We start from the raw sequence: 23,632 nt of genomic DNA, 5'->3' as shown, positions 1-23,632 counted from the left end.
CCTTAAATGTGATTAAATGGTAAGTTAAATTTCAGGTTATACGAACTTACTAAGCTTAAATGCTTATTCTGTGTTATTTTCTATGTTTTATAGTAATTTGGAAGTTAGTTTGGGTTGGATGTTGGTCGGAGCTAAATCACACTATCCATCAACTCTTTTGGTACCTTTAGTAAATTAATTTTTGGTTATAATGACATATATAGGTTATTTGGCCAATGTTGGCATATAAGTGTTTTGTTGAAATTAACCATTTGAATGGTTTGTGTTTGGTATATTTTGATGTGATTATTTATTTGATATGACCTTATCATGTTTGATGTGTGTTTGATATGGTGGAATGAATGAAAGTAAATGTATGTGTTTGGTCATTTAAGTAAATTCTTGGATATTTGGTTTACACGTTTATGAGTTGTCATTTAAGGTACCTAAAGGTTGGTTGAAAGTTGTTATAATACATGTTTAAAACTTGAATTTTAGCTTGATTTAAATGCCACGTTATGGCTTGTTAATGTACAAAAATGTTGAGTTAGGTTGTTGACAAGTGGGGTGAGAAATGTGGTTTGGAAATGACTTGTTTTTTATCCACACGAGCAAAGACACGGGCATGTGTCTCAGCCGTGTGTGACTCACGGCCAGGTGACACAGCCTAGCACATGGGCGAGTGACTTGACTGTGTGACCCAAGTTAGAGAGTTACATGGGTATGGACACGGGCTGGGACAAGGCCGTGTGCCCCTATTTGGAATGCCCACACGACCTGAGACACGAGCGTGTCTCTTGACCATGTGAGTCACACGATTTGACCACACGAGCGTGTGTCCCCTGCAATTTTAAAAATTTTTAATGTTTTCTGAAAAATTATTTGAGTATCCGATTTAGTCCCGACTTATTTCTAATGTGTATTTTGGGCCTCTAAGGCTCACACAAGGGACAATATGTTTGATTTCGATTGATTTCTGATATGAATTTTATATGATGTGAATTTTTTGCCTATTTGTTTTTTTTTAAACTCCAGTAATACTCTGTAACCCTGTTCCGATGACGGATTCGGGTTAGGGGTGTTACACAGCTTGTCATTTTGTCCTTGTTTTGGCTTTCGACCCCTACAAGTGAACCAATCACTATTGCATCACTTTGATCTCCTCTTTGTTCCTTCTTGCCCCCCTCATTTGTTGTATTCTGTATAAAAAATTGGTGTGGTGAGGGTGGACCACAATGTCTCAGAATCAAAATGATGCTACCCACAACCCTATTAATAAAACTAACGACGTCAAACCTGCCAGTTCCTCCAATCCGATGAATATCAATGATACCACCAACACCAAACTTTCCTCAACCCAAACCAAAATGTGAACTCGCCTATCCATGACTATCATGGAAGATCTTGCCCTATTTTTGAATGCCCTAAACACTCATTCGGTTAACCCTGCCATTATAGGCCTCACCTTCAATTTCCAACACACCATCTTCTCTACCACCTCACAAGACCCCAAAGATATCTTAAAACAAATCCTCTCTTGTTTAGCCTCACAACCTCAACCCATTGTTGCGGCTATTCCCCCGGACCAAGATTCCTAACATCAACAACTCACTAGTTCTTAGCACCGTGTTACTAAGATGTAGGAAAATATGCGTCTCATGGAGGAACAACCCCTAACTCAACAGCGTCAGTTCTAAGAACAACATGAGCATCAACTAGGGGTGTGCAAAATTCGGGTAAAATCGAAAAAATTTGGTTAACCGACCGAATTCGGTTAATCGGTCGGTTAACCGAATTTTTTCGGTCGAGGGTCGGTTAATTATTTTTTGATTTTTCGGTTAATGATTAATTCGGTTCAAACAAATTGGTTAACCGAATTTTTTGATTAATCGAAAAAATTAATAAATAAAATTATAATATATAAATAGGCCCACTATTCACCTAAACCCAATCCAAACCCAAGTATTCAATCCAACCCAATTACCAAACCCAATTACCCAACCCAACCCAATCATAAAAATTACAAATAATTTAATAAATAAAAATAAAATTCTAAAACTAAAACTAAAGTATAAAAGTCTAAAAATAATTTAATTATGTATGATTCAATTAGGTTAATTCGGGTAATTTGGGTAATTCGGTTAATTCGGATAATTCGGTTAATTTTTAACCAAAAATTAAAAACATATAATTTTCGGTAAATTCGATTAACCGACCGAATTAACCGAAAAAATTTCGGTTCGATTAACGGTTAAAAATTTTAAAAGGTCGGTTAATTCGGTTAATGCTATTTCCGGTCGGTTAACCGAATGAACACCCTTAGCATCAACGCCTACTAGATCAAAAAAATTCCCATATTGAGCAATTGATCGCGGAGCTACACTCCGCAAAAGACGTTGCCAAAGATGGTGAATTACCCTTTTGCCAGAACCAGAAGGTACAACACAATCCACTGTCCGTAAACATAGAAAAGAGTAAAATGATAATGATGTGCTACAAGATCTTCAGCTTGTCAATTGTCTGGATCGAGAACCCCGAAACAAGACTATTCCTATTAAAGAGCAAATTGCAGCACTTTGATTTGGAACTTTTATAAGAGGCTTAAGGTTTTAAATCTGATGAAGTTTCTCGGAGCTACCTAATCAACCCTTATCCCTTATTGTGTTGACACTTAAATTATTTTCTTCTGTTAAGTTTCCCAAGTTAACTTACACTGGTATTGGAGACCCAGAAGATCACCTAACTCATTACAACAACAATATGAACATTCTTGGGGCCTTAGATGCTGTGAAATGCAGAGCTTTCTCCGTGAACCTTTCTAGCACCGACCAACAATGGTACCTCTCACTCCTTCTAGGGTCCATAAGTAACTTTGATTAGTTGGCTGGGTTATTCATGTGTAGATTTTTAGCCAACAAGACCCCATAATAGTCCCTAGATTACCTCATGTCCATCAGAGAAAAGGAGTGAACTTTTTCGTGATTTCATAAAGAGTTTTATTGCTACAACTATGATAACCAAAGGTGTCTTTAACACTTTCATCATTCAAGCCTTCTTTGTAGGAACCACTCACAAATTTCTCCACTTTAACCTTATTGATAACACTCCGAAGAAATTATCCCAGTTTTATGAAATGGTCCATCACTTCATGGAAAGTGACCAAATGGACATTGATCAAGCTAAGTCAACAGTCCAAGCAACCTAAGAATACCCCTTTTTTAAAAGATCCTCCCTTACGCGTCACCATCAGATGACAATACGCCAATATCAACCCCAGCAGCGATCTCGTCGTCCAATAATATAACCCACCGCAATAAGGGAGTAGGTGGATGGTTAATATTGTAGGTTTACCACGTCACCTAGAACTTGTAAGAGACAATCGCCCAAACCAGTATCTGCATGAATGAGTTTCGTATAATCAACATTTCACGTAACCATCAACTTAATTGCTCCCTTGCTACCATATTTGAACAAGTCGAGTATCAAGTCCATCAACTATATTTTTTAATCCTCACTGAGATGATTCACCTTTTCTTTATCATTACCATAATGATGAGGTCCACACTGATTCGTATCTGTTAAAAAAGGGATGTTAGATGATTCAAAAGGATGTGTGTAATTTCTTTTTTCACTCAAGACAACAATTCTACTATTGGTTTTTTTTTTATTGCTATTAAAAGTTAAAAAGTGTAAGTCTAAGTAATGTCCAATCTAAGCAGTGGTCTACAAATTAAATGGTTAATATAATTTAGATATTAGTGGGCAACATGTGATCTTGAAGGAGGAAAAAAAAGGAGAGGGTCTATACAAATTACCAAATATATAAAATGCCATACTTTATGTGCTGTTTTGGACCAAAAATCCTATATCTTCATATAAATTAATTCATATTGTAGATTGGTTATGTCTTTTAACTAGCAAAATAACTTTTAAACAATTTTTTTTTGCTATTTTGATGATTTTAGGGATTTCTTTTCTATATTTATTCTATACGGGATAATTTTAAGAAAGTTTTGTCTCTCATTTAGAGATCTAATTTAACTCAACTTCAATTTTAATAAGAGTAATCATTGAATATTAAAAAATTTTAAAAATAAGGGTAAACTACACCATTAGTCGCTAAATCATGGGTAAATTTTTATTTTGGTCACTTAACTAACAACGATTACAATTTGGCTATGAGCTATTCAAAATTTTTTATTTAAGTTGCTAAAATTATTCAAAACTTTTTATTCAAGTCACTAGGCTGTTAAGGTTTTTTTTTTTAAAAAAAAAAAGGTTCCGCCATTGAGCTTCAAGTGATGATTCAATGATCGGTAGGTGGACTAGTATCTATTGACGAGTAGAAGAACATACCTTAGATCGAAGCTGATCTGATGGTTAATGTTGGATATCGGAGCAAAAAGCATGTAAATTTTGATTTGTAGATTTGTGACGTCCAAAGTTGTTTTATGAAAAAAAATGCTAAACTGTAAAAGAGAAGGGAAATAGAAAGCTATATAACATCGATTTACCATCCAGTTACTTAAATGAAATTTTTTAATAATTCAGTGACCAAATTATAACTCTTAAAATTAAGTGACCAAAATGAAAACTTATACATAATTTAATAACTACGTAGAAAAATCAATAAACATATGCATTGAAACATCTAAGCAAGCTATAATCCTTATCTCCCATAAAGCAAACATCAACACTTGAACACCAACGGAGTGATAATAAGAGATAAAACAGAAGCTACTGGACAAGCAAGCGAAGTTAAAGCCTCCTTAAACACCGTGATAAGAATTTGATTCACCGCCACGCAGTCAACATGAATCCTTTCTAAAACCAAATCATGCTTCACCAACCAAGGGATCTGGTGACAATATCACAATAAAAGACCCCCCCCCCCAACTCCTTATAATCTTTTTTTTATCAAAAACAATAAAAAAATAAAAAAATGATAAAAAAATTAAATAAAAAACTAAAATAACTCTTTTATAAAGTTAAAAGGGATCGTTATATACCATAAAAATTTACTTAATTTTAAATTACACGACATATTTTTGTCCAGAGAAATGACATCTATATACCATACATAGTCCAAACCTTCCGTTATTCACACGCCGACATATTCTTTTTCTTTTAATTTTTCTAAAATGGTTAAATTTTAGATTTAGTTCCTCTATCATGCTTTAAATTAAGATTTAAATGTTATTAATTAGTCTAAATAGTTAATATTATTATCTTTTCAACTAAAATATTAAAGGGTTATATGTAATTTAATTGCCTGACAAGTTGTTTTAGAGACTAATACATGGTCGATGGCTTCCTTTTTAGGTTTTCATTGCGACAATAGTTAAATTCTAACTTTGACCCTAGACTATGTTGAAATTTAATCTATATACTAGAATTTTAACATAATTTGGCCTCTACTTTTATAATGTCTTTCGTTAGTCTAAATAGTTAATATTGTTAACTATTTTCAATCAAAATGTTGAGGTTAATTATTCTTAAGAAAACTATTTCAACAAAAATTATTTTATCAAACGAGTTTGAATGAGTGTTTTAAGAAAAAATTTTAATCAGTATTTTCAACATTATTTTCATTGTTACATGACTATCAAGTGATTTTTTTAAATTTCAAAATGTCACACTAAAGAATTTAATAGAAGAAATTTAATGAGGGTAACAACTAGACCTAAAATTTTAAATCTGAAAAACAAATTCCTAAAATAAAAATAAAATGACTAAATTTCAAATATAAAAATATATAACAAGTTTCAACTTTCAAGATTTTACTCTATAATTTAAAACAAACAAATAATTAACTTGAGCTAAAAGGTTAGCGGCATAGCTATACTAGTAAATGATAATTATTAAGTAATGGAAAAGGCAGATGGAAGGTATTTGGGTCTAATTTAGTGTATGGACTCCATTTCTAGTAAGCCTTTTATTTTACCCCAAGTTTTTCTGTACTGGAAATAGTCCATTCCTTTTGTTACTTGGACACTTAAGCCCATACAAGTTTTATTCCTGATTCTGTATATTTTCTCGTTTTCCCTCTGTTTTAGATTTGAATGGATTGAATAATACTGGAAGGGTTTTGACATTGGAATAGGTAGATGAAGCTAGAGAATGAATGATGTAGTTGAAAGGTTGTTGCAGTTAATTATGATTTGATATAATCTATAACGTGCTTTGAAATTAAATCATAGCTCACACGTTGAACATTCAAGGAGCAAGGGAAGCTGCTACAACTTGTTGAGACATAGAAGGGTTTGCAAAAGGTCTGGTGTCATAGTTTAGAGTTACAACTTTCATAGCCAAGGTCATTTAAGAGGACAAAGAAAAAAAAATAGGAACTTTGTCCCAATTGGTTGTGGCCAACACTAGTCCTGACTTGATGCTTGCTTAAGAAAAAGCACAATTCTTAATTTGAAGCACAGGCAGTGATTAGCAATTTACAATGAGTTCTCAATGTAGATACGTGTAGTTGTAAAGGCTCACATTTTGGTAATGATGTACTGGGAATTAAGAACATTGTTGTCTGTTGGTTTATTTTAGTTTCATTTTTTAAGTATTAAAAGTTCAAATATAATTTTGAATTGAAAAAATATAGTGCGAGTCAACCTTCAATAATTACATTCACACTATCTCAGTAGGTAGGGAATTGGTAGTGGTTTTGGTTTTAAAATTTCAGTCGGTTGGTTGATCCTCGATGAGCAAAGCTGTGTCATTTTCTTAGGGAAATTCGCACAGATGATGATTGCATGCAATACGCCTAATGACCTTTGTGTTGTGATTTTTTTTTATTGAGGTAGTCATTTAAAATTTTTATTTTATTCAAAATTAATCATTTTATATTTTAAATGTGTACGTAATTATTTTAATTTTTTACTTAATATAATTTTTTTAAAAAGTGTTGAATAAGATGACTAGATTAATAGCTATTTGGTGAGGCAATAACTTATCAAGGTGATGATCGGTAACTGGTCCGAGAGGATGACTAACCACACTGAGACTGAGACATGGCCCAGACTATTATGGGAGGTAGTAGTGGGGAATTTTTTGCAATGGGTGAAAGCTTGATGGAGCAATCTCGCGTGTAGGTAGAAGGCTTACAAGTCATGAACTTTTCTTGGAGAAGAAGCAATGACGATATTTGGGGAATAAGCATCAACTAACTTTGTGCCAATAGTCGCGGTAATGCAGAGTATGCAAGTGTTAATCAGAATGATTGGGCGTAAAGTATTTGTAGATGACTTTTTAAGTTTGTCGTTAAATCCCATGACTCAACCCTAGATAGGAGGGGGAAACTATCAAGCTGGGGTATGGTAGTGGCAAAGCACTTTGTTGCCCCATCATTGACACTGAGAGACGAAAATAGAGTTAATTACACCATACATCCTCAAATTATAACCTTCATTCTAAATTGGTCTCCAAATATTAAAACATTTTAAGTACATCCCTAAACTCAAAGTTGTATCAATAAGATTCTTTTATTACTAAAATAGTTAATTTAACTATTTTGATATGTCAAATCTCAGGTGGCATAGTTTAGAATGAAAATTTTTTTTTAAAGTGAACAATGCAAAAATGGATGTTGTAAATAGCTTGGTTTTGACGTTATATCATTATCAAAGTTTTTACAAAAGGTGTTATTGTTCATTCTCTATTTTTTTTTAATTTACTTTATTTTTAGTTTCAACTTTTAAAAGTTTGTAGTAACATTTTATTTTTTTTTTAAATTATTTTAAATTATGTTACATAAGATTCGATGTGTTATTTAATAGTTAAATTAACGATTTTGATAACAGAAGAACCAAGGGGGGCTGGCAGGGTCCCGACCCCCCCTAAATGGAAAATTTTACATTTAGGCCCCTTTAAAATTTTTAAAATTTTATATTAGTAAAGATAAAATTACACTTTGCCCCCTATAAATGATAAAAAATTTGATTTAATCCTTTAAAAATTATAAAGATATAGCCTATTAAAATGATGAAATTACATTTTTATTATCGTAAAAATTATAATTTAATTTCAGCCTCCTAAAAGAATTTTTGGCTTCGCCCCTAAAAAGAACTTGATTGATATAACATTGATAGTTTAGAGATGTAACTAAAACGTTTTAAAGTTTAGGGACCAATTTAAAATGAAAGTCACATTTTAGAGATGTCTAGTGGAATTCACTCTTACAAATATTAAGTTCATTTTATTTCATTAAAAAAAGAAATAAAATTTTGTTTTCTAAAAAATGAATATTTAAAATTACCATATTTTAAAATTTATCTAAAATAACATAAAATATCATATAAATAAGATTAAACATAAGAAATAAATAATTTAAAAAAATAATATTTATTTTTATAAAAAATAATTGTATTCAATACTTTAGGTTGTGCTAATTTGACAATAATTTTGTAATATAAATTTAACATATAAAATTTCAATTGAGAAAAAATTCTAATCTGTAACTTGAAAAATGAAGCATGAAGGGGAGGTAAAATGTCGTAAAACACATGGCTAACGAGTTGCGAGCGCTAAAACTAGAAAAGGACAAATTCAATGATACAGCGAATGTGTTGCCTTCGCCATTAATTAACCGCCTTCAATTTCCCAACTAACTTAAAAAACAAAGAAAACAGGGCGTCATCCTCCTCACATCAATAACTATATATCCATAATTTAAAATTTATTTTGATTGTCTGTTTTTATAGTGTTAAAACTTTATCTTTGGTTCTGAAATAAAGTTTATGATGTGGCTTATAGCATGGGTGATGATGATTGGTCTGACACTCGAGAAAGAAGATGAAACAATGCAGGGAGACAATTAACGCTCAGACAAAAGGTAACCGACATAAACCGATAAATGCCATGGATATTCCAAACTACGATATCACCTCACCCTCCAGATTTCCCTCAATATACAAATCATTTACCGCTCTATATATGTATGTATACGGTGATTCAAATACCATATAATCGACCAAGCAAAGAGCTTCAACGCCATCCCAAAACAGAAGCAATGAAAAACCAGTATCACACCTCTCAGCTATCATCCAACCAGTGCGGTTCAAGCCTAGTTCAAACCATCGATGCCCCACTTCCTCTAGTATGGTCCATAATCCGGCGCTTCGACAACCCCCAAGCATACAAGCTATTCGTGAAGAGTTGTAAGTTGAGGTCAGGCAACGGCGGCATCGGGAGCGTGCGTGAAGTGATGGTGGTGTCAGGGTTGCCGGCTGCCACCAGCACGGAGAGGCTGGATGAACTTGATGATGAGTGTCATGTTATGATGATTAGCATCATCGGAGGTGATCACAGGCTTGTTAATTACCGCTCTACTACTACGCTCCATGAAATTAGCGAAGAAGGAATGAATGGGGGGAAAACAGAGGTGGTTGAGTCGTACGTGGTGGACGTTCCCGCGGGGAATAGCAAGGAGGATACCTGCTGTTTTGCCAATATGATAATTGGGTGTAACTTAAGGTCTTTAGCTAGGATCACAGAAAAAATGGCCAAGTTTCACTTGTAATTGTAGACTCGGGGGTTGGGTATTAGCGAGTAATATCCTCTTAAGTAATTTAGGATTAGATTAAAAGAATGTTTTGAAATTTTTTTTTGTTAAAATTTTAAATTAGAAGAGATGGAGTAGTAAAAATAAGTTGTTCTCATGATTCCAACCTTCAATAGGTTTTTTTTTATGGGCCGATATTGTTTGTCAACGAAGTATTACTACTTCACTTTTTATGCTATAAATATAAATAACATTCTTCTCTCTCTATTGATTAGTAGACGATATTTATGGCAGCAAAAAATTCCGATTTCTATTGCTCAAATTGTCTTTGTAGTGAAAAGTTGCATAATGAACTTGCAACTCAATCCATCTTCATTTGCTTGGAAATAGTTGAAGACATTGTAGAGGCCCAGATTCAGACAAGCCCAGAGACAGGTAAAGCATTGGGGCTTGTGAGACTAGGCTAAAAGTGCACTTGAGGGACTAAAATGACCCCTCATTGTGTAGTGGGTGTTGGTGTTGGGTCTTGCTATTTAATATAAATGGAAATAATACAAACACAGAAAGTTGAAAATGCGCCATCATTATCACCATGTGTGAGAAGAGAGAGGAGAAGCAAAAAATTTGGCTGACAATTTCTCTCAATACTTGATTCGGGGCCCATGGAATCTGGATTTGTCTCTCCTATTCCTATATTGTGGCATTTGGATTCTGTCAAGATACCAGATCTTAAGAGACTGATCTAGTGGAGAAGATAATAATGTGTTAAATATGAGCAGCACATGTTTTAGAGCCGCTGATTCAGGAAATTAGCGGAGGTAAATATCTTTTAAAAGTTATTACCATTAACACAAGAATAAATCTCAAGAATATATATAATTTTTGGTTTAATATATAATTATATAAATTTTAATTTTATATATTTTATATATATGAAATTTTACTAACGTAGCATCATTTTAAGTTTATATATTAAAAATAATTTGATGTATTTATTTTTTAAATATATATGATTGAATTAAAATTAAAGTTTTATATATACATTTAAACCACACTCAAAATCAAAATTTCGTTTGTATAACTACATCAAATTAAAATTCATAAATTAAATTACACATTAAATCAAAATTTATTTATAAATTTAAGATTTATCTCTTAAAATAAATATTGCCATTTTTTAAAATGCATTATCCGAGTAATTCCAAGGCAAGGCAAAGAGCTTAGCCGGGGCTCGGGCTTGATAGATCTTTACGCCAAGGAAGAAAAAGAAGTTGAGTTGCCAGATTCTTAACCATACAAAATGGGTTTACTCTGCTGCCGTTAAATACTTGGTAGAGATTTTGTGAATGTTAAGATTTCATGTTGGAGCTTAGTAAGAGTTTTTAGTCTAAATTTAGATTTATTTTTATTTAAATTTGAGTATTTTTGGATTGTAATTATAAAAAGTAAGTTATAAAACCGTTTTTCATTTTATTTTAGTAATTCAATTATTAATTTTCTCTATTTAATTATTAAATATTTTATTCACTCTTTGAGTGAGAGAAATTGGTAGATTTGTTTATTGGTATAATCATAAATTCTAAATATTTATATATTTTAATTATAAAATTTATCATTTTAATTTGAATTTTAAAATTTAATAAATTTAATTTTTAACATTTACAAAATTTTTCTAATTCTAATTTTCTTTTTTTAAAAAAGTAAGGCGCATGGTTTCAAACGCGACATGGATTTAAAGTGGAAAGACTGTAGTTATTAGAGCCAAAGCTCTTTTAACAGAACAGTTTATCCCCGTCAATCTCTTTAAGTACAATCTGCACTCAATGACTCGACTCTGTATCTCAAAGGCAATATACATAGAAAGCAAATCTCAAGATTGCACCCCCCCAAAGACCAAAAAAGAAAAAGAAAAAAGCGCAGTAGTGTCCAACATCTCTCTCCCTTCTTCACTTTTCTTTATCCTTACTCGTTCCATGAACACTTGTCATCATTTTAGGACACCCCCAAGCTCAAAACCTCAAAGAACTCGCCCATCACTCCCTTACTATTTACTACCCATATCTTCTTTTTCTTTTTGCATCATATAATGTTCTTTTTTCTGTAAAAGAACTGCTTGCTTCAAGCAATGTTAATGTTGATTACAGGTTGATAGCCACAGTTAAAGATTCTTGTTTCATTTGTCGTTAGTGATTTCCATCTTTTCTTTTTCTTTTTTTGGTATAATAATCTTGAAAAGAAAATTCAATTCTGGGTTGTGGTGTTAGCATAGAGAATGTTTTAAATTGGTGAATCATAACCTAGGAGGAAATTAAGCTGCTGAAGTTTTTGAATATTACAAAGTGTGATGGAGGAATGCAAGTTAAATTTCAATGCACCACTTTTATCAGTGAGGCGCCTTTCTTCAACATTTGCTTTTTCAGCTAGAGATAAGCAAAAGATAGTTGAGAATTCTCCTTCCACAAGGGCACATACTCTCCCCTCGGAAGTGAGTTGGTATCAGGTAACAGAAGCGGTTGCAGTTCCTTTTGTATGGGAGCAGTTCCCTGGGAAAGCAAAAGGTGGCATCCAGCACGAGTTTCAGCCTAATAAGGAAGCTTTGGGCACTCCCAGACTTCCGCCAGGGAGGGTTTTGGATCTCATAAAGTATCCTGTGGAGAGTGAGTTTGAAAATCAGTATGTGCTGAGCCCCCAATATTCTATGAATGATAATGTGACTAAATCAAACTGTTTAAATGAGAAAATCTCAGGGTTGGAGAAAGAAGATGATGTTTATTTGGATGCACTTGATACGTTGTCCCCAACAGATTCATTCTCAATGAATTGTAGTGTAAGTGGATCAGTTGCAAAACCGTCAGGAACATTCTCTACAGATCCCCAACAGATGAGTCACTTTTTATCTGCTGCCAAGGCAATGATTCTGAAGACACCTCGATCTTCAAGGAAGCAATGTACGGCACCTGAACAACGTAGAGAGGTAAGGGAAGTGGCTGTTGGGGGCAGGAAACCTGTTAATAGATATGAGTTAGCTACCATTCCACATTATAATCATGAGCCACATGAAGAGACAAAAGAAGACGACTACAATATGTACAAGGATTTCCGTAATTTATCAAGAGCAGCTGGTGGATTGTTAGCTAGGTTATGCTTTATGAACTTTATGTGCCTCTTAAATCCTGTGGCTGGATTAAAAGTTAGGACTCGCTCCTCGTTGGCTTCTACTTGTGAGGTTGCAAAACCAGGAAAAACTACCTTCATCAAGTCTCAGAGCCAAATTGTTGACAAGGTTAGTATGGAGACTTTCCATTTTCCTTCATATCACTCCTCTGCTTTAAATGTTAAAGATTATAATTCATTGCCATACATTTACGATTTTTTTATTTGAACAGCATGATTGGGCTGTTGCTTGTAACAACAAATCGGATGGTAGAGTTCAATCCTCCAGGTTCCCAGAGAACAAATCAGATGCCGGAGTTCAATCCCATAGGTTCCTTGAGATTGGGAAAAAGCTGTTATCTAGATGGGATCAATGTAGCAGCTCAAATGACCTGCAAATGGTAACTTGGTTACCCCACAAGAGGCTTCCAGGTAGTGCTCGTATTCCTTCCTATCGTAGAGAGAGACCTCAATCTCCCTTTAGTGGAGGGGGCTTTCTTGGTTTGCCCAAAGACGCTGAGAAATTCAAAGCAAATATGTTGGTTAAGTATACAGGTAGCAATAACTACTCCCAGGAATTAGTACCCTATCAGAGCAGCAAACAAGGGTCATATTCATTGAGCCCTGCAGATGAGAAAACACTGTGTCTCTATGTAGATACTGTAAAAATTGGTAGTTCAATTTCCAATTCCTCAAATACTAAAACCCCAGTGGACTCTACGGGAAAACATTCTGATACCATAGTAATGAATAGAATGCTGGAAGAAGCCGCTAGTGTAGAATCTTGTCTTCAAGACATAAAAGGCCCCAACCTTTTGGACATAAAGGGCGCATCAGAAAATGAAATCACAGGGCCAGTGAATTCCAGCCGCTCTTCTTTCTCCGACAAATCAAATCTCAAAGGTCAAGCTGATCAAGGAGAAGCTAAGGGTGGTTCTGCTGATTACACTCCTCTTCCTGTTCCTCTACCGAAAGCACCATCGGAGTCCTGGCTTTCGCGTGCACTGCCTGCAGTTGCATCAAGAAATTCATTTTCAAAGTCTTACAATGGCACTGGTTTTAATTATCCCAAAAAACAGGAACCTAAGATACCTGCAACTGATACCAAGTGGGAAACAATTGTCAAAACTTCTTACTTGCATCATGATCATTTCCGCTATTCTGAGGTAATATCACCATTCTTTAACAAGGATATTATTGTCTTCAGAAATATGAGTTTCATTTCGTAAACACTAACACTCATTGTCCTTTATAGGAACTAGTAACTCACCTTTCTGAGCAATCCAAAACCTAAAAATAAAGAGGGCTGCATTCAAATACTTGCACTCAACATGGTCAGAGCTGGTTAAGATTTTGCAGCAGCCTACCATTTTCGTTTTCATCTTTCCTCCAGGATCTTTTTTTTAACTTCAATTTGTTAGACCTTGTTATTGTATAAGTTTGTAAGTGGTTCGTTTCTGTTTTCCTACATCAGCCATCAGTGCAGGCTGAGGAAACTGTTAAATCAAAGTCGATCCAAATCTTTGTAACGTCCACAATTTGATCTCGAATAGCATAAGAAATTTGACTAGAAAAGGCTGAAATATATTAATATGTTATTTTCTTGATCTGCCATTTCAGCAACTGCTTAACTTTTGTCACAACAGCAGATCACACTAGTAATTAATTCATGTGATGTTCCTGTCTAAAGTTACGATTTCTGATACCAATATATAACCGATTCGATGTTATGTCCTTGTGAATTTTCTGTTCCGACATCTAATGCAACTGCTCCGACGATGGAAAAAGAGACATAGGTCCAATACGCTCACATTGGGTGTTACGAACAAAACAGCCATTTATTTAATTGGCCTGTTGAGCTTGGAAACACTAGTTTGTATAGTTGTTGGGCTTGCTGAGCTGATCATTGATTAGCTTCGACATGCATGCATAAGCATGACTCTCGATGCATGAATGATATCGTTGGTGAAAATATATGCCCCACACACTCATCTAATTGTCAATCACAAACGCTTCCTATTTCCTAAAGTCGAGTCTCTATCTGATTCGACAACAAATAGTTAAAATGAAAAACAATTACACTTTCTATCCAGAAAAGAGAAGACAATTATAGGACAGGTACTTAGTAAGATGTCAGTTTCCTATTTTTTGTGTTTGTGGTGGAGAAGCCTTGATCAAAGCTACGAAAGTGAAAGTCGGGTGTTGATGTCGTGGGTGCCTTTACAATGGGTATTCTTCTTATCCTCAATTCCAATTCTTTGGCTTAGTCTTAACTGCAGATCAGGCAGCCATTCTCTGTCCATCACTTTATCTTGGTTCAACTGCATTTCAAACAAATTAATTATAAGAAAACATTTCAAATACTAGGCCAGCATTTGTAATTTGTTTTTAAATTATTAAAAAGAAAAAATGTCCAACCAAAAATGGTTATTACCTCAACCAAAAAGGGGGCGTCAAACTCACTAGTGAATTTGCTGAGGTTATCCGAAACAAATTGGCCAACAGTACTTGTGTTGCTTCCTTGAGTTGAGCTAGTTGAGTAGTGTCCCCCAATGAAAGTGTGTTTGCTCATTTCTCTTTCAATTTCCCATCTGTTACAGATCATTTGCCACCTCTTCTCTTCAAGAACCCACCCTCGTCTCATGCCTCCAATTCGAATTTCCATTCCATGAATTTGGTTTGACTGCCCTTCATTGCTCAACAAGCCACCTGCCTTTGGGAAACCATTTTTTTCTACACCAGCTTTGCTTATCAAGGAATTTGGTTCTAAGTGGTGCCTATAAAAAACCACATGCATGTCATAGTGGTATATAAGCAGAAGTTAAGAGAATTACATGTTAAATTTTTCTCTTTCATATTACCGAATTTAAATTCGCATCTATCATATTATTATTTTTGAATCTTGTAGTTATATTTAAAATATTTATATCATTATACAAATGTTTGAGATTAATAATTTTCACAAAGTATGAATCCATTCAATGTTACCTTGGAAAGCCGGGTTTGAATTCTAGTGGTCGTTGGTAGAGAGGAGACCGGAAACGAGTTAGCGTGAAGTTATTTTCAAGAGATTCCGCGGCTAAGACGATTCCACCATTTTCCATTCTTAAACGTCGATGAGGACTTGAGGAAACGGCGGCTGCCCGCTGCAACGACATGCGCCGAATTTCATCCCTTCCTTTTATTGATCGATTACTTTTTCGTAATACTGCAAAAATAGAGTAAAATGAAATAAATATTTCAAAGCTTTTTTTTTTTGAAAAATAATAAATTTAATTTTGACATTTTGGTTTTAAATTTTTTATCACTTTGACTTTTAATATTTAAGATTTAGTTAATTTTTTAAATGAAAAGTTAATTAAACCATTAAATTTTTAATGTTATTAATGTGGCTAATTGTGCGAGAATTATGTATATTTCATAAAAAAATTAAAAATTCAACCAATTTAAAAAGTTATGTCATACCGCTACAAATCAATGACATTAAAAATTTAAAAGTTCAATTATTTTTTTCTAAACAAAATAATTTAATTAAAATTTGAAAATTTAAAGTTAAAGTGATAAAAAAAAAGTAGTGCCAATGATAATATAGATAAACATTACTGGTTTTAGCAACTGGTTTTCAAGCTTTGTTTAGTAATATTGTTTTTATGCATGTTTAATTAAAAGATGAAAATTCACCTTGTCCACTCTCATCAAGCTTCTTACTTCTGTACATCTGAAACAGGAATATGCAGAGAGAGAGAGAGAGAGAGAAATGAGAATTAATGGTGGACTGAAAAGTTGAAAAAAAAAAAAAAGGTTTTTTTTTTGGTACCTGCAAATGGCTTTTTATATGGGCAATGCTAAGTCCCTTCACATTCATCAATTGAAGAACTAACTTGGGAGTTGCTCCTGCAACAAAGAATGAATTTATAGTTCCATTTTTATTTCTCATATCAAAGATGAAATAAAGAAAGGAAAGGATGCAATATTTGAAAGAACTGACTGTCTTGTCCACCAAGCCTCTCGACAGCATGCACGAAGGAGAGATGAAGATCAGGAGTCCACCGAAGGCGAGGCAACTTTGACCTAACGTATTGCCTCACTGTTCTTCTTCTATCATTGATGCCACCTCCCTCGCCTCCATTGTTATTGCTACTACTCCCTTCTTCAGTTGATCTCTTCTCAATCTCTTCCTCTTCAACGCTAACTTCACCTTCCTTTCCAACATAATCATTATCTTGGCAGCTAGCTTCTTCATTCAAGTCAAAGTTCGTGCACTTGTGGGAACATACTTCTCTATTAACCCTCTTTTCTTCTCCATGCATCTCCATCATGTCTTCTGCCGTTGCTCACGTTCAGTTGATACTACCATGAAAGCTTCCCCTTATTTCCGAAAGAAAACAAAATTTATACTACCATTTTAGGCCCCAATGAAAATTATTATTGATAGCTCAACTATGAATTCCCATCCCATATGGCGCTGAAGTAGAATTGTGTTGGATTTGATTACTTGCCAGCCTTTTAGACAGTACTGGGTGTGATAAGTAATTAAAAAGCATATATTTGGTGCTAATTGTAAGACCATTTCTTACATTACATGGTTGCCAACCTGCCTTGCCATTATTTGGGCAATAACTTCAAATAAATGAAAATGATCAAGACAATGTTGTCGACATTAATGCACTGCTAAGAATCTAATATGATAGTTTTTACGAGACCCTGTTCACGATGTTTTCCAAAATGGTATGAAGATTTTTTAAGGTGAACACCCTATTAACAAAGATATGAAAAACACAATATAGAACCGAAATGAAATAAGCTAGCATTTCAAACATTTGTTTAAGAAGGGTTGGAGCTGCATCTCATGTTGGATCCTATGAATGTCATGTAGTGTGAGGCCAATTGTTTTAGGTGATAGGTTTAACTGCACACACTTATTGTCGAGTGCTAAGCATTTTAAACTGTCAGAAACATTGATGGTGGGTGAAAACCATCATCCACCTTTGTAAATGAAAGTAGTTCCAAATTAATGGGTTCTGGCTTTTAAAGAATGCGGGTTTTTACTATATTAAATATAGACAGGTTAAAACATTCTACCTGTTTCCCTCTAATTTGTAAAAATAAAATAAAAAATAAATATTGCTAATGAAGAAAGAAAGAAATATTCTACCTGTTGATCTAAAGCTTGATCGAGTGACACAGCGAAAGCCAACCCTAAAGATTTTTGTAACTCCCTAAACATCCAATTTCTGGAAAAAAAAATGGAGTAGCCAAGTCAATAATAATATTGAAGCTATAATATGACAACAAACTGATCAACATGATGCCAATGTTTAGTAGGTTAAGAGTGTAATCCATAAATCTGCCTTCGTGTAAGAAAAATAGGACTGGAGTTTGGTTTCCGATATATGCCCTAACTTGCCAAATACAAGTAAATCATGAAAAATAAATTCTAAATTCAATCTACAATTTTCTTTTTTTTTCTCAATATTCAATGCATGTGTTCAATCATATATATTCGAAATATGATTCACAAAAAAAAAAAAAAAACCCTCTTATCAGGAACTTATTTATATCTAATATTTTCTATAAATCTAGACAACAAGACATAAGGTGAAGAGATATAAAATGGGAAGTTTGTCGTCTTCAACGATCGTTAATGTCTTTACAGTGATGCACTTGAGTACTTTGACCTCATACCTTATATGAAAATAAATAAATTTATGGAATCCAAAGAAAAGCAGTAGCTATTTAATTTACTAGCACTTACCTGTTCCTGATAAAATTGGTCCGATATTTAAAAAAAGAAAGAAACATTCTTTTTCAGGTTCAGTCGTGATGAACTATAGGTCTTTATTAATGTAAATTTGGGGAAAGACTCAGTGAGAACAGAATCAAATCAATCAATAGTTTAGAGAGCATTCTGTATTTAGGTTTCATTGAACCGTGAAATTGGATGTTTAGAGAGTTACAAAAATCTTCTTTTTCTTCTTTAGGGTAACATCCAAGGGTAAGAGCATTATCTTGTAGGAATGAGAGCTTGAGTTTAATCCCAAACAACTTCATTCCCCTTCCTAGATTATCAAAGCAAAACAAAACAATCAGAAATGATTGAGTTGTGAAGAACTGGAAATATATAAACAGTTTATCTCTAAGACTAGGATGCTACTAAAACATGTTTCATCATTGGGGAAAACATTTTTTTTGAAAATTTACAAGAGAAGAAAAAGACCATCAAACCAAACACGCAGAAAAGAATAGCGCAAATCATCCGGAAATGATTTTCAAATTTTGAATTAACATAAGAAAAACTAGAAAATAGGAACCAAAAGAAGAAGAAAATAGACAATCAATTTAAGATAAAGAAATCATTTTTTTTTCCCTCAAGGGATACAAACCATTGACGATGAAGCCTATATTCCTTCCATTCCATGTTGTCGATCCTCAGACAACCCTTCAACTTGAGAGAATCGATGTATATATATATATAATTGGTGGTCTTTTAAACAAATGATCAAGAGAGAGAAAGAAGAAAAAGAAGCTTCAGAGCAAAGGTTTTTCAACTTGGTCTGAGGATTTATGTATCTAGGTTTATTGAACCGTGAAATTTAAGTCAATAAATTATATATATTATTATATTACTATAAGATCTTCATCTTCATGGTCTGGACCAAAGCAAACAATATTGTTTTTTTTAATAAAAAAAGAAGAAGAAGAAGAAATTATTGAACCATCACATGTTATCTTTATAACGCAAAATCATAGTCTTTCATCACATTATGGATACAGATGGAACTGTTGCATATATCATGTGACTATTTCACCTTTCTTTCTTTTCTTATTTCTATTAGTAATGAAGTCTTCTTTGACAGGTGTCTTGCTGCAGAAACAAAACCTAATGACACTTTCTTTCTTTGGTGATTAAACTAATTGTTTGACCTTTCATTTGTTAATAAGATGTATGCCCTCCTTACTAATATTATGATTAGAGATAATAAAATATGGGTTTTTCTTTTGTAGGAAAGTGTGGGGCCATTTCTTCAGCAACCCATCAATTTCTTCCTACCTAAACAAGACTTTTATTATTATTATTATTATTATTATTATTTGGTTTCTTAATTCTTCTTGGATCATAATAGCACCTTTGTCTTGTTCCCATGTTCGTATTGTGTTAGAGTCACACACTCACACATCTTTAATTTTCAGTGCAAATATATGCTTCTAGGACTTTGACAATATATAGTTCATTGGTTTTTCGTATAGGAGGGAAAAAAAAAAAAACTTTTCTGGTAGTCATTCCAGGACTAGAATTATTGTGGGGTCGCAAATGGCGAGCAAGTGCTGCAAGACTTTGTCAATTTTGGTAGGTCTCGTCTCTTGTATTCAAACAAGTTGCTCTCAATCATTTTCCAAACATTTTAGTTTTCTCGATTTGCAAGCAGCAGAGTCATGAAGAGTACTTTAGCTCTTGAATCTTCTTCACCTCCTTGGGAAAGAGGGGAAAAAAGTGGGTGAAATGAATGTGTTAAGAATTCTTATAATATGTTAGGGCTTAGGGCATTGTCTGGTCATAAATTAATTTTAGCTTTAGACTTCCCATACATGCCAAAATGCAAAAAGAAAAAGATCCCGGCCCATTAATTTTATCCTCCAAAAAAAAAAAAACAGAAATATTTGGTTGGGTAGATAAATAAATAAACATTATATAGATAACCAGTTTGCTCCACTGACCACTGACACAAAATGTACATAATTAAGTGGTTTTGTTGATTTAATTTATACAATTAACTTTAGAAAATAGTGATATATTCACACTAATTAAGTGGTCAAAATAATCATATAATTGATGTTATAGAAATTCCATATTTACTGAAATTAATAGACAGGTGTTAGTTAAAGTTGAAGCGCATTAACAAAAGTAGCTGTATATTTATTATTTTTCCCAAAGGGAACTACTTTATAAATTGGACTAATTTGTCTTCATCGTCTATGGGTAAATTTAAAAAGTGAAATGACATATCCAAAAAGTAGCTGAGTATGTGCGACATGTTCATCTTTACTATTCCCAAAATTAAACGTTAAAATAATGGGTTTATCAGACATTGGAGCTTCTTGTGGGGAGTTGACATGCATTTTTTTTAATTTGTTCAAATCCATGCGAATCTTAATTTCAAAGAAGTAATTATTTTGTCTTTGCTTTGACCATTTCATGCTGAAAAATCCATAAATCAACTTCAGTATCCAATACTCTATTCTGTTTCTTATAACCGACTCCAAAATATAAATTTGATTAACCCAGAATTTAAGATATATCAAAAGAGAACCATTTTGCATGTTTTTCTTTGGGCGATAAAGTGCGTACAATCAAAGCAGTTGTGTCCTTTGTGAAGAGTTAGGAAACAATCATTCATGAGAAAAGAGTAATATACTCACATGAGTAGTTGCAACAATTTAGACTTGAGTGGCTCTGAGTTAAAAGGAACTATCCCATCTACTACTTAATAGCTTAAATAGTTACTGTTAGACTCTATGGTGGACATAGTTTAACCTTTTTTAAATTACACATTTATGAACCTCACCAGTATCACCATATTACTATATATATAAACCTTTGATGCGAAAAAAATAAATAAATAAGGCCAAACCTTATTTATCCTAGAAAAGACTGCGTCACCTTATTTTAACTTTTTTAGGTTCAATTTACACTACTCATCGTTCATTATATAGGTACGTGTCAAATATGAAGGTCCCTTGGAAATGTTGATGCAAAAACAAGCCGTTGAAGTGTAGCCTTGACGAGAAATAACACAAGTAATTAACGGTTGATGTAGGAGGCTTCAGTGGTCTTACTTGCAATTATAATTTGTAGAATTGGAAGTTGGTTAACATCTAACCTAAATCTATTCTCAATTATATATTAGGGCCCAATGAAAATAGACTACTACTCATTGCAGGCTGATAAACATTAATATTTCTGTCTACATATATCTTATGATTGAATTGAAATATTGGTAGCTACATTCAACTTTGATTACTTTATATTAATACGTATCCATCATTGGAACCTTTTTTTCAAATCAATTACGGTGAAAAAGTTGCTGACATGAATCGGAAACAACTCTTCTTATGCTGCTTAGTTACTATACAATAAGATGGGGAGACCTTTTCACGTTGACACTTTACACTGGATATATATGTGGAATCTCCTTTTTCTTACGCTTTTTGCTGCTTCATTATCATCCCAGATTTCCACTTTTTGTAGAAAAGCGTACTAGTAATATACAAATTACAATTGATTTGATTTCATCATGTGCCCAGGGAGATTAATATATTTGGAACAAGAAAAAAAGGAGTATATGGTATTCCAAGTTGACACCTATTCTTGGCGTTCGTTTTGACTTTCAAATTAGTTACTTGATTGATCATGGGAGACAGCCAAAAACTTAATTCATTGTATGTAAAACTAATCTCCTGTCCTGGTTGATCGCTCAGAAACATTCACGGAATTTGGTACACAAAAGCAGAGGGCAGAGGTCAAGTAACTACACATTTAGAGAAACTCTGAAATTACGACAGAGCCTTGCCATTCTGCCGTTCACTCGCCCAGTGTCTATTACTACAAACAGTAGCAACAGTACTGGTAGGTTGAGCTACATGATACTTGAACGTTTTTCACTGTTTTAAGGACCTAAATTCTTTATTTCTTTTCATGAAACTTATATCATCTTCAACTCCTGCCAGTGGTAGCCAGGTATTAATTTTATTTTCCGACTGTTATTGCACATTGTACGATCAAGTAAAAATAGAGATTGGTATCGGCGGGTTTCAATGATTACCGCTCATGATTTTCAATGTAAAAACCTATAGCATACGCGTGTATCATGTGGTTTGGCTACAGCCTTATCGAAAGGGCCGGTGCTTTGATTTGGGAAATAATTTCAGGCATCTAACATCAACTGATGTGAAAAGTGGGAACCTAATATATGGTTGCATTATATACGACGTGGGACGGTTCATAAGGAATTCGAATTCACCTCCAGCACTCTATCGGGTTTCCAGCTCGTGGGGATCACCCAACTTAAAAATAAATAAATAAATAATGTACGAATACCAACCGGAAAGTAAAGCTATAAGAAAGTTTTGGTAATGAAAATATAGAATAGTATGCGTTGTTTAGCAATAAATTCTCGACCAACACCTCCGAACATGTTCTTCTATCCACATTCATCACCATTAAGAACAGTGGAATTCCTCCTGTATCGCCAACAAAATCGACAGCTAAAATCAATCCAATTATGAGAGAAATTTGCTATTCATTTGTTGACCCAAACCTGACCAATGGTAATATGGGAGTGGTCCTCCCCTTATTGTCTAATGATGGGGCGTGGCCTGGCCTCTCTATGCTGTCCACCTTCAGGGGGTTGAATCTATTCCAACCATGCCACTTGACACCTATTAATTAACAAACACCGGACAACTCATCAACTCCTTTTGGTTTAGGAGAAGAAAGAAAAAGGGCTTATTTAATAACAACACCAAAAAAAAAAAAACAAAAAGGTACCTTCCAGACTTCTCCGAAGGGATCCTCCCAAAATAAGAGCAGTGGCGCCTCTCTGTCTCCCTAGAGTAAGGAGTTGAATTGAGCACAAGGATGTCTATCTGTCATTTCACTATCTTTAACAAGGTTTGCTGTAAAACTTCACAGATAAAAAAGTTATATTTCTTTAAGAAAATAGGAAAACCATTTCTCTTCTTTAAATGAAGTTTATAACTTTTCATGAATACGATAAACATTACTACTTAAAACAACCTCCCATATTTTTCTTGCAAAGTTCAAGGTTTCCGGGAGTACAATGACAGACTCATATGCAACCATTTGGGTAGATTAAATAAAATGGTATAACTAAAAAGGTCAATGGAGAATTAAAAGTCTTTTTAAAAATTTAAGTATATATATAATATAGTGGTCGAGAATTAATATTTCATATTTCAAATTTTGGCAGCTCAAGAAAA

General features: G+C 33.7%; 3 protein-coding genes across 4 annotated transcripts; 2 read left to right on the top strand and 1 right to left on the bottom strand.

The window, feature by feature from the left end:
* Nucleotides 1-8,690: 8,690 nt before the first annotated feature.
* On the top strand, nt 8,691-9,712 carry LOC105771082 (abscisic acid receptor PYL12). The gene has a single exon (XM_012592488.2). It carries the CDS (start codon nt 8,834-8,836, stop codon nt 9,497-9,499), a length of 666 nt encoding a protein of 221 aa, XP_012447942.1. The 5' UTR covers nt 8,691-8,833; the 3' UTR covers nt 9,500-9,712.
* A 1,779-nt stretch (nt 9,713-11,491) lies between these two features.
* On the top strand, nt 11,492-14,357 carry LOC105771080 (uncharacterized). The gene is made up of 3 exons (XM_012592485.2): nt 11,492-12,764; nt 12,868-13,800; nt 13,890-14,357. The coding sequence occupies exons 1-3, from the start codon at nt 11,826-11,828 to the stop codon at nt 13,926-13,928; spliced, it is 1,911 nt and encodes a 636-aa protein (XP_012447939.1). The 5' UTR covers nt 11,492-11,825; the 3' UTR covers nt 13,929-14,357.
* Nucleotides 14,358-14,451: 94 nt separating this feature from the next.
* On the bottom strand, nt 14,452-19,282 carry LOC105771081 (two-component response regulator ARR10). Of its 2 annotated transcripts, none has more exons than XM_052630719.1 (8): nt 19,018-19,282; nt 17,790-17,868; nt 16,623-16,984; nt 16,452-16,528; nt 16,316-16,352; nt 15,623-15,842; nt 15,069-15,411; nt 14,452-14,955 (listed from the first exon to the last, which is right to left on the bottom strand). In XM_052630719.1, exons 3-8 carry the CDS (start codon nt 16,951-16,953, stop codon nt 14,815-14,817), a joined length of 1,149 nt encoding a protein of 382 aa, XP_052486679.1. In that variant the 5' UTR covers nt 16,954-16,984; nt 17,790-17,868; nt 19,018-19,282; the 3' UTR covers nt 14,452-14,814. The 2 variants fall into 2 exon arrangements, with proteins under 2 accessions (XP_052486679.1, XP_052486678.1); XM_052630718.1 differs by having other exon boundaries at nt 16,623-17,002; nt 19,018-19,280.
* Nucleotides 19,283-23,632: the final 4,350 nt, after the last annotated feature.

This window comes from Gossypium raimondii, chromosome 5 (assembly GCF_025698545.1).
Source record: "Gossypium raimondii isolate GPD5lz chromosome 5, ASM2569854v1, whole genome shotgun sequence".
In the NCBI taxonomy this organism is placed as follows: Eukaryota; Viridiplantae; Streptophyta; class Magnoliopsida; order Malvales; family Malvaceae; genus Gossypium; species Gossypium raimondii.
The sequence above is the reverse complement of the archived record's forward strand: the minus strand, read 5'-3'. Positions and strand labels throughout refer to the sequence as shown.

Bases quoted from the DNA above. Each gene is read 5' to 3' on its own strand.
- LOC105771082 (XM_012592488.2), top strand. From the start codon at position 8,834: ATGCCATGGATATTCCAAACTACGATATCACCTCACCCTCCAGATTTC.
- LOC105771080 (XM_012592485.2), top strand. From the start codon at position 11,826: ATGGAGGAATGCAAGTTAAATTTCAATGCACCACTTTTATCAGTGAGG. The intron at 12,765-12,867 runs GTTAGTATGGAG...TTATTTGAACAG, and splicing joins AGAGCCAAATTGTTGACAAG to CATGATTGGGCTGTTGCTTG. The intron at 13,801-13,889 runs GTAATATCACCA...TGTCCTTTATAG, and splicing joins ATCATTTCCGCTATTCTGAG to GAACTAGTAACTCACCTTTC.
- LOC105771081 (XM_052630719.1), bottom strand. From the start codon at position 16,953: ATGATGGAGATGCATGGAGAAGAAAAGAGGGTTAATAGAGAAGTATGT. The intron at 16,529-16,622 runs GTCAGTTCTTTC...TCTTTGTTGCAG, and splicing joins GAGGCTTGGTGGACAAGACA to GAGCAACTCCCAAGTTAGTT. The intron at 16,353-16,451 runs GTACCAAAAAAA...TTCCTGTTTCAG, and splicing joins ATATAAAAAGCCATTTGCAG to ATGTACAGAAGTAAGAAGCT.